The sequence below is a fragment of the Parasteatoda tepidariorum genome, chromosome 5 (genome assembly GCF_982258835.1).
Source record: "Parasteatoda tepidariorum strain Cologne lab strain chromosome 5, Ptep-v5.0, whole genome shotgun sequence".
Lineage (NCBI taxonomy): Eukaryota > Metazoa > Arthropoda > Arachnida > Araneae > Theridiidae > Parasteatoda > Parasteatoda tepidariorum.
The window spans coordinates 50,554,640-50,565,865 of record NC_141759.1 but is presented as its reverse complement, the minus strand read 5'-3'; the positions used below and the strand labels follow the sequence as shown (position 1 = coordinate 50,565,865).

General features: G+C 32.1%; 1 protein-coding gene across 1 annotated transcript; it reads right to left on the bottom strand.

The window, feature by feature from the left end:
* Window positions 1–333: 333 nt before the first annotated feature.
* On the bottom strand, window positions 334–10,450 carry LOC107449034 (uncharacterized). Its single transcript, XM_016064430.4, has 3 exons — window positions 10,292–10,450; window positions 6,647–6,817; window positions 334–2,374 (listed from the first exon to the last, which is right to left on the bottom strand). The coding sequence occupies exons 1-3, from the start codon at window positions 10,352–10,354 to the stop codon at window positions 1,652–1,654; spliced, it is 957 nt and encodes a 318-aa protein (XP_015919916.3). The 5' UTR covers window positions 10,355–10,450; the 3' UTR covers window positions 334–1,651.
* Between the last annotated feature and the right edge of the window lie 776 nt (window positions 10,451–11,226).

Genomic DNA, 11,226 nt, shown 5'->3' with positions numbered 1-11,226 from the left:
AAGCAACTGGTTGATTAAGAAGTTTTTCTATGCTAGCAAACTAAACGTTGAAACCTCACACCAAATATTAAATGTCTAACTTGCTTTATTTTCAATTTTCCAAATATTTCAGATCTATTATGTTGAGATTCAGCAGATTTTCTACTGCCATACATTTCAAGCCTTCAAGTAATTCTATCGATTTATTTAAATTTTAACTCTGGAACATTGGCAACAATGTTCTTACAAAATCCAAACTAACTTTTCTCTGTATTTAGAATTTGTCATTCAAAAACTATTTTTAACTTTTTAATATTCAATGCTTTTTTTATCAATTTTATTTAAAATACGAGCTTATTGTATAAAATATTTTTATTAAGAACCACAAGAACTCATATTAGCATACAGCAAACATTAATTCATTGTAACAAATGAATAAAAATATTCGTGAGAAAAATAAATTTACATAAACATACCTTAGAACATATTTGATTATAATTTTACAAGATTCAAATACACTTGCTATAGTTTCACAAAACATTGGAAACAGTTTAAAAATAATAAGAATTTTCCACAAGAAAGTAATTTTTTGTAGTCTTTATATAAGTTAAGTATATAGTTAAGTAATAGTTAAGTATATATTTAAGCATATAGTAGCATAGTTTAAGAAATCCGTGGATAAAAGAGGGAAAAGCTTTGTTTTTAGTAAATATTTTTAATAAATCAAAACTACATAAATTTGAAATTATAGAGAAATAAACTATTAAAAAGTTTTTTAATAACCAATATTTATATCCTTGGAATTCTTCATGAAGATATAAATTTGAACGAAATAGAATGTTATTAAATCTTTAATCATACATTTAGGTTTCTAAAAGGTTCTAAAGTGCGTGTTATAAAATTTTCAAAAATAGCGAAGCATATTAATTTTGCGATTTTTTGAATCTTTTGAACAACACTTAAGACATGTAATTACTATTAAAATGCGTATAAATTACAATTTTGATTTAATTTTCGACATAAAAAGCGTACAGCTAAAAGAACTTATGATTCAGATCATTAAAACAAAGGTACACAGCTAAATGTCTTAAAGCATTGGAGCATATCGCTAAAGTAAATATCTATACGAAATACTTAAATAAATTTTTTTAAATCTGTAGTTTTTCTCAAAATTATATACACAGATTATGAAAAAATTAAAATGTATATGCATTTAAGTCCTTGATACATATCGCGGCAATATATATACATATATAAAACGAAACAGATTGCAATTAAAATTTTAATTACCGTATGGAAACAAAACTCGCTAAGAGATGCATTTTTAAACCTTGATTTATCTGAAATAAAATAGGAGTTTCCAAATTACGAAATTTCCACTCTCGACGCACTTTTCCCTCTTTATCACCATGGTTTCGCAAAATTTTGTTTTCCACTAGGCAGTATGGTTCACAGTAAACAGTTGGACTCAGTTTATGCATGGGGATAAAAGCTAGACATATGGTAACCATGGCAAGGAGGAGAAAAGTCTGGAGATAAAGAAATTGTGTAACCTTAATTTTTAAATCCTTTGAGCCCTTGCGCAATTGCAAACTGCTAAGACACGTACACTTGAAAATTTTCGTTAAGTACTGTCCTTTTGCTTCCTTGGTGCATCTCGTGAGTTTTATTTTCAATCGCTCTCTTCGTAATTTGATCTGTGGACTTCGGCTACAGTCACAAAAGTAGATGGGATTGTTTGTTCCTCTGATGATATTGATGTATTGAGACTTTGTGTTAATCCTGCGTGCTCCTCCAATGATCCCGATGGATGGCGACTTCTGAGTGTTAATCCTGCGTGTTCCTCCAATGATCCAGATGGATGGCGACTTCTGAGTGTTAATCCTGCGTGTTCCTCCAATGATCCAGATGGATGGCGACTTCTGAGTGTTAATCCTGGGTGTTCCTTTAATGATCCAGATGGATGGCGACTTCTGAGTGTTACTTTTGTGTGTTCCTCTGATGATCTCGATGGATGGAGACTTCTATGTTCTGCTTGCGGAAGTAAATTACTTTCGTCATAACTATCTTGCTCACTCTCAATGAAAGAAGTCTCAGAAACAGCAGAATCTGGACTTTGCTGAGAACATAATTTTTCGTAATTTCGACGGAATTTTTTATTATTTTGACGGAGGTTTCTCAATGCTTGTCTGTCTTCCGACTGTGTTATTCTTGAATGTGGCCAAGGTTCTAAATGAGGACCCTTATAGAACCAATTCATAAACTGCTCAGATTGATAGGCAGCAATAGCAGATTCAATGTCAGATGCGTCACTTGATGCAGGAGTTTCAATAGTATCCATTGCGTTTAACATTTTTATTGCTCTTTTAAGTAATTCGTTAAGAGTCGAAACAAACTGAAAAAAAAAACATTAATATCAGGAAAAAAATCCAAAACGAAAATTTCTAAAGCTATATATATATTATATAAAATGTTAGAATTTTCGGCTTTTCTGCACTTAAATTTTCATTTTTGATTGGTATTAATTTTAAATTGCTCAGTTTATTGTTTGCTCGCGTTGCTTTTAAAATTTGATTATCAAGTATTGAGTAAATTTTTTTTCACGTCAGATATGTTCGTACTTTGGTTTTATTTAGGGAATCTGTTAAGCATTGAACAATTGAATTGTTTATGATTTAAAAAATTCATAAAATCATCGACTTTTAAAGAAAAAAAAAAGTCTAATTTTTCTAATGCTTTAGATGGGCTATAAAATTCCAATGTATTCCGAGTCTCGGCAAAACCATCGAAAACAAAATTCATCGAGGAAAATTAGTTTAAATTTAGAAGGCGATTAAGACTGGTTGACCGACAGCTCCTTCGAAGCATTACATTTTGGTTTCGTCTCGGCAGTCTATGTACTTTTCTCTTGTTGGCTAACAGTGAGTTTGAAGGGCTCAGAGCACTGCGAGACATTCTCAGCCTCGTTCCAAAATTTTAATTCTCGAATTTACAGTTCAGGCAGCTGCTTTTATTCTCATTCCTCTCAATTAAGCACATATTGTTTTTGATTTAAACAGATCTTTCACACAGACCATTAGATTTCTGCAACTCCTAGTCTGCAGCACTTCTAGCATCGTAGTTTTCTTAAAGTTTTATTTTTCTTCCACTCTTCTCAAGGCAGTTTTGTTAAATCTCTTTTGCTCCAAAACTCCTTTTGAAAGTGCTTTGATTTTCAAATATAAAATGATCGGACCGAAAACAAAACACATTTTATCATTCTGGAACAATCTAAATTTTTCGACATAACGCAGTGAGTTTAGACTCATTAAATTCAAAAGTTTTTCAATAAATAAAACTCCCATCTCTCAATTTGAAACTCTAAAATTGGAAGATAATGTAGCATTTATGAAAAATGGAGAAAATAGCAAATTATTGCAACGTTGACGAGAAGAGACTAAATTAAGCGGAAAATGTGATGCTATAGAACAGTGTTTCCCAAACTTATGATTTTTGTGTACCCTTAACTTTTTCGTAACGCCGTGTACCACTATTAAAAAAATGAACATTTTCTTTTAAAAATTTGTTTATTTTCCTTTTTGGTACAAAGTTTTGTTAATAAATTTATTTGCATCAGTGAGAAGGATGATATTGTTTTTGCTGTGATAAAAAATTGTACCAAAAGTTAAAAATCACAACTGGCTGTTGACACCACTAATTATTAACTGCTAACTCTGCAAAAAAAATAGCCAATAGAAAAATACGTAATCGTAGATTTATTTTTGAATAAAATTTTTTTAAATTTCCGTTGTTGCAAGATATTTCGCATAAGAACGCGTACCCCCGCTAAACTGTTCCTGTACCCCTGAGGGTACGTGTACCACACTTTGGGAAACACTGCTATAGAACGATGAGTGGAAGCAAATTACGTCTTCTAATAGAAATAGCAAGATATTAAGTTTGCTATAGAAACCTTTAAATTGATAGAATACCTAAAATATTGGATAATGGTCGAGCCACTTGGCCAAAATATCATTTTCTAAAAAGAGGGCCACCAAATTTATGGATATTGACTGTTTGGAGAAAAAACCTTATAACTATTAGTTGAGCTAACTGGAAAACCTGAGCCAAAAATAATGGCATGGAATGAAATTCTGGGGAAAACCAGGACACATCCGTTGTTTTCATGCCAATGAAGATTAAAAAAATTTAACCTTGATGGTCAGGATGATTGCAAATACTACTGCTGTGACTTGAAATATGGAGCGAAAATAATGCTTCAGGGGACAAAGGAAAAGAAGTTCATTGAGCTTCTAAATGAGAATGATTTGATTTTTTAATTATTGTTAGATACTTTTGTGTTTACTTCTTCATATGTTGCGATATTGCTCATTTCCTTGGTTTAGGTCCCTGAACCAAATTTAAAAGATCATGTATCAAAAAGCCTGAATTCAGCAATTACCCCTACAGAGAATATGAGGAGACAATATAGGTGAGCCCTGACAATAAGCATGTCTTTTCAATTCTGTGAAAGGTTTCACTTTCTATGTGACTTGTCCTAAGTAAAGATAAGGTAGTTTGAGCAAATTTTTGAATGAAGGGCAACAGGAAAAAAAAAACAAGCGCAATTTGCGACGCACCATGCATGTATTAGGGAATCTTTCAATTGGTATTTATTTTGGACAGAAACAGAAATGCAGAAGCCATTCATTGCATTTCTTCATACTATGGGGCATGAAACAAAGTCCACTAGATTTGAGTAATAAGAAGTTTATGAAACTGCCAAAAGGTAACTTAATAAAATATTTCATGTTCCTTATTTTTCATTTTCATTTCAAATACCATCAAACGAGAATAAAGAGTTATTTTTCAAAAGCGTTCGCGTTGTTAAAAGGCCTCTTCCAATTCAATTCAAAAGTCGGTGAGAACGGGAAGGGAAAGTTATAAATATTCTTTTAATCCTTTTTATTTAATTTAAAAACTAAACTAATGAATATTTACTCTATTTTGTAGTATCTTTTGATATATGTTAAATGCAAGGCCGATACCCAATTTGAAATATTAAGTGTGTGGTATTTTAGATTCTCCATTAATTTTTTCTGATGAAATTAAAGCAATAAAATTCTGCAATCAGTTTTTGATTTGTAGTTGAATAGTGTACAGTTGCTTGTTCTTAGATAAGATCTTATGCATGTTCTTATGCAATTAACGTAAAAATTTTTTTTTGCTACCTCCAAACCTGGTTTCATGAGTTTAAACTTAATAAAACTAAGTTTTAAAAAGTAAAAAAAAACTGAGTAAGTCGAAAACTTAAGTGTCGTTTTAAAATTATTTACTCGAAACTACAAATTACACTATTTTAGTGCTTTTAAGTTTTGAGGAGAAAATTCCCAGAAGTTCTAAAAAATATCAAGTACAATTTCTAATCTAAAAATCAACCCTTTTATTTTCTAACTTTTTTGAAAGGTATTGTTCTTATACCATGTCATCAAAATCTTGTTAAGTATGAAAAAATAAACACATATTAAAAAATTTATCTAAAATCCAAGATGAGTGTAGAGGCCTCCGTAGCAAAAAAAACAAATCTTAAAATATTAAAGTGATAAAACTAAACTAAATTCCGAGCAATATATTGGGCGCTGGGTCTACTATGATGGTAATTTATCCTGAAGTTGATTATGGATTGGGATATACAGTGGATTAATTCGCTAAGATTTTCCAATAATTTACTATTTTTCAATTTTACTGGGCATTCAATTGTCTTATTTGCCAAATGAACTGAAAAATAGAGGTAAATATCGCTTTAATACCAAGAAATATCAGCATAAGTCAAGTTACTGAACTGAAAATTATGAAAATAGGATCGATCACTGAAACTGCTATTTATAATTTATTTGCTGCTAACGACGTTCAATATTTTTGCAAATTTAGAATTTTAAAAATATTTTTTCTTTCTGAAGGATGAAAAACTGAAAAATTTAATCCTAAGTTCAAGCAAAAATTACAGGATTTTATTCTATTTTATAACCAGCGTTGAGCAGCGGACCAAATTTTGAATTTTTAACAGTCAATATTCATCTCCGCAGCCTTGTCATTTTGAACCCGACCTAGAAGACATGGAACTTTCAGGATCAAGCATTGAGGCAAACTTTCCTTCCTGGAGGACTTTCAGATGGATATTTAACGTAAGCACTATTGATGGTGCCAGGTGGATTAGATTTCGTATCAATCAGCCTTTGCAGGTCACTGCCATAATTAGGCGAATGCGCTAATAAGTGAAGTTCATTAGTTAAATCATTTCTAATGTTTTTTTTTTTTTTTTTTTTTTTTTTTTTTTTTTTTTTTTTTGGTGTTTCATTCACAATAATGAAATATTACGATGATACTACTTTTGATATAAAAAGTAAGTCAGCATGCAATTAGTTTTTAATACGTAATTGACCAATGTCACCATACAAGTGACATGATACTTGTCACATACCGTTTATATAGTTGCTGAAATTTTATTTTTTGATATAGTTACAATTAATTTATCTATAAATATAATAACAAAATTTATATTATACTTTTATATTTTGGAAAAATGACTTCGAATATTTTGAAGCTTTAAGGGTTAAAGGAAATGTATACACAGCAAGTAATTTTATTAAGTCTTTTTGATAAGAGTACTTATAAGATTGATACTTACAATTCCTGCCGCAGTAACCAGTGTGAGTGCACAAACTGGCCAAAGTTTACCAAGGCCATACTCGTAGAAGTAATATACATCGAGTGATGGTATAATTAAAAAAAATACTATGTAATAAATTGTCCAACACAACGCAGGTTTATACTTTATTACTGTGCAATCTTCTCTGGCCTAGAATTAAAAAAAAAAGTTTGAATATAACAATAATATAATAACATAAATTGCGAAATTTTTCTAGGACAAAATCTCTGCCAAAAAAGAATCTAGTTTTAGAAAATCTTCGGTCTAATATCACAATACATTTTCATAAAATCTAAGGGGTTCTAATAATCGGAGTGGCGATAAAACGGGAAAATTACAAAACATCGTTCTGCTAACTGCGTTGAGATTGTGAAAAACCGCAAAACTACTGGCATGGCCTCAATTTAAAGAACCAGTGGAACCTCAATGTATCATAAATAACAAAAAATAACGGATGTCGGGAAATTGCAGTATGACCATCGTGTAACGTTTTCAACGGGGTTACGCCATATCTCTAGTTTCTGTGTTCTGGTACGCCTGTACACACAGTTTTATGTTTACGTAGCCTTTGACTGAGGTTGCTTCGCAAACATCAAAAGCACACTTTGAATCCTACAGAGTGCACTAGAATTATTTCTATTTCGTTGTAGACTGTGCAATGATGTTGGAGGATATCGCTTTGAACGATTCTTGTAGTAACCATCGTCATAACTGTTGACTGTGGTTTCACTGGTAAACTTCGAAAGCACCCTTTGCATTCTTTAGTGATGTCAGAGGATACCACTATGAACTTTTCTTGTAGAAACAATTCCCATAACCGCTGGCTGTAGTTTCTCCGGCTAACATCAAAAGCGCACTTTGCATCCTAAAGTGATGTCAGAGGATACCACTGTGAAATATTCTTGTAGTAACAATTCCTATAACCGTTGGCTGTAGTTTCTCCGGCAAACATCAAAAGCGCATTTTGCCTTCTCCAGTGCACGAGAATAATTTTTATTTCGTTGTAGACTGTGCAGTGATTTCAGAGGATATCACCTTGAACTATTCTCTTAATAATTAAATAAATCTTTCGCAGATGGCAAATTTTTTGTAACTTTAAAACTTTTCCAACCTGACAACGAAACCTACAAAGGGTTTTTAGTGATCTTTTCCAGTTTTAACTTTTTTTTCAGTCCCATGTTATTCCCAGTCCCATGTATGATTATCTTGAAGCTTTTCATGCCTCTTAAGTTCGTCTACTGAATTTTGGAGCATCCACGGTAAAAAATTAAGGAAATTCCAGAACATTACTGAATTATTCTGTAAAATTTGAATATAAAGACTAACATTAGTTCATATATTATATGTTACTGAGGTATTTCTGAATTTTTCTTGCATTAACCCTAGATTTAAAGTAAATATTTGATTTTAAAATACGCCTGTATTTTTCTGATGCGTAACAAGTCTGCTTGCATGGACAATACTATTAGGCTTTATTTTAAAACTAGAAGGTACTGAGCAAGAAATTATGGCCCCAGCTCTCTTTCCTTAGCCTCTGTAATTTCTCATTAATCATTTTTTTTAAATCTTAAAAAGCAAATACATTTCAAACAAAAACGAACATTCAAGAAAGTATACAGTTATTGCAGCTTTTTTTAATAGAATATGTTGTCAATACTTTAATTATGGCAGCTTTGACTTTTAAAGGTATTTTGAAAAAAAAAATATATAGAATAGATACTGTTACTCAATCTGAAGAAATACACGAGAAACAATTTTACCCGTTAATGAGACTCCTATCAGTTTAAAGGATTAAAACTTTTAATAAGTTTTCATTTAAAAAAAAATTTCAATATGAAGTTGAGATTTATAATTGGGAATATCTAAACTATTGCTTTTGACTTTAACTAAAGTGCGTGCTGATAAAATCTCGAGAGATAGGTGGGACAACTTGCAGCCCTTTTTTTGCATTCATCATGGCCTAGCATTTTATTTTTTATTATGTAACCGCAGTTGAAAAGCTGACCCAATTGTGAGTTTATGACCGGCAATGTTTAACTCCGTATCCTTGTAATTCTGAACTCAATCCAGGAGACAAGGGAACTCCTGGATCACTCATTGGGACTAACTAGCCTTCGTGGAGTACTTTTTGATAGAATTAACCAGCATTTGCGTTACATGTAGAGTAAAATCCCTAAAACGTATAATTAGTCCTTACGGCAAGAGGACTAACCAGTGATCCGTCTACCACTGAGGATATTTTTGTCAGCATTGTGGTTTGCGCAAACCGGGTGCGGAATTCGTATCAACGAGTCATTACTGGGATTTGAACCCGGAACACTTCATTGAAAGTCTAGTGCTCCATCCCCTGAGCTACCATGATCCGGACTTATGGTATTTTAGTGGTAGACATTGTGGTGGTCGGAATGAAAAGAAAGCAAAGAGGCATTTTGCAGCTATAATGTACCTAAGCAACCTGTGCAGAGAACTGAAGAAACTAAAAAACTAGTGCTAAATTTTTTATACGAACAATTGAAAACTGCTTTATCTTTCTAAATTAATATTATTAGAAAAGAGATCTCTCGGAGGCATTATTCAAAGAAATTTTTTTCTGTAAAAAGTAAAGCGATGAGTTTTCAAATCCTCTTTAGAAATTTTGCTAGTAGTTTTTTTATTTTATTTATTTATTATTTATTAATTTTTTTAAGAACGCGAGTCACCTTAAGACACTCAAAATTTCGAATTCATAAGGGGCTATAAATTTTAAAATGTCTATAGTTAAAATTATTAGAACTATATTTTGCAAATTGTTGCTGCTCTTCCTCCATATATTTGGGATCAAAAACCCGCATCCATCAAAATTGTACCTTGTTTTATATTTTCAAAATTTACTTTATTTGAAGGATGCTAAATCTAAACGTTAAAAATTTCTTTCAGCTTGAGCTGCACGCAAATAAATGTTTTTCTTATAAGTCAAAAAACTTGTTAAATTTTCAACGTACGTGGCCAACATTTTCAGAACGATAATTTAGACAAAACAAGTCTTTAAAACGAATACATATTGTAAGAATACTTATGAAAATTGCTAACAAAATTTTAAATTTGTTGAAAGGCTTTTTCCCTCGGCAAAATATATTTGATAGTAAATTTGCGTCATTAAAAAATCATTTGTAGTTTTAAGGAAACGATAAAATTAAACAATCATAATTAAAAACAAATTAAAGATTAAATTTTAGAACTGAAGAAATATAACGTCAAATTTCTCGAATAAAATATATTATGTCCAAGTTTTATGTAGATTAAAATTTTCGATGGAAACTCTGCCTTGATCAGACTAAATTTTCATGAAGATAAATTAACGACTCAATACGCAAAACTGAATAAAAATATTAATTAAAACAATTTTTTTTACTTTGTTATTTACAAAAATATGTACAAAAATTGCAAACATAATTCTATTTATTTATTCTACCCAAGCACGATACAAACAGGGATAAAATTTACGAATTCAGAAATATTTCCCGAACATACATACAAAAAATTGTAAACATAATTCTATTTACCGATTCTACCTAGGCATAATACGAACAGGGATAAAATTTTACAAACATATGTACAAAAAAATTATAACATAATTCCATTTACCGATTCTACATAGGCACGATACAAACAGGAATAAAATTTGCGATTAAAGAGATAACGGCACATCTTAGATTGAAATGAATCATACACTAGGAATATTCAAAGATACAAAGAAAGGTTAAAAAGTCTTTGATCAACAATTTAGGTGGAGTTGAGTTGTTGAGACAGGTAGATAGATACTTTATTAACATCACACTAGAGCTGCACAATGGGCTGTTGAGTTGTTGTTGTTGATCATTTACGTCGCACTAGAGCTGCACAATGGGCTATTGGCAACGGTCTGGGAAACATCCCTGAGGATGATCTGAAGACATTCCATCACAATTTTGATCCTCTGCAGAGGGGATGGCTCCCCCGCTTCGGTAGCCCGACGACCTGGGCGTGAAGTCGAGCACTTTACGGTAGAACAGTTTAACGAGGACCAATACCGCACACCCTCGGTCCCTACGCAGACTGATCCAAGTGGCCACTCACCAGCACACTGACCGCAGCCAATGCTGCTTGACTTCGGTGATCTGCTGTGAACCGTGTCTAAGCGATCAGTTCACTGCGGGGCGTATTTTTGAATTGTTGAAAAAGATCTATGCTTTTCGATTTTATCACCCGGGCTTTAAAGGGGCAAACAAGATCAGTAATTGGAATTGAATACTGATATTTGATGGTGCACATAAATATGCAAGCGTACAGCTTATACTACCGTGTCCTGTTGAAGACTAGAAATCAGAAATTAGGGAAGAAAACCAAAAAAAAAAAAAAACACCCAGAAAGGTTACATCTGGAATCGAACCAGCTACTTCCACGGTGCAAAGAGTTAACAAGGAACGGTGAGACAGATGAGATAGCGGTTTCAGACATTAGGTCAGGAGGTGTAGACCTAATATGAGTATGGGTGAAATCTGCAAAGCACTATCTGGGACATTTTTCAGGGAATTCTTGGT

Excerpts from the sequence above, each read along its gene's own strand:
- LOC107449034 (XM_016064430.4), bottom strand. The coding sequence starts at position 10,354 with ATGTGCCGTTATCTCTTTAATCGCAAATTTTATTCCTGTTTGTATCGT. Across the intron at positions 6,818-10,291 it reads ATCGTGCCTATGTAGAATCG|GCCAGAGAAGATTGCACAGT; the intron begins GTAAATGGAATT and ends TTTTAATTCTAG. Across the intron at positions 2,375-6,646 it reads TGGTTACTGCGGCAGGAATT|TTTGTTTCGACTCTTAACGA; the intron begins GTAAGTATCAAT and ends TTTTTTTTTCAG.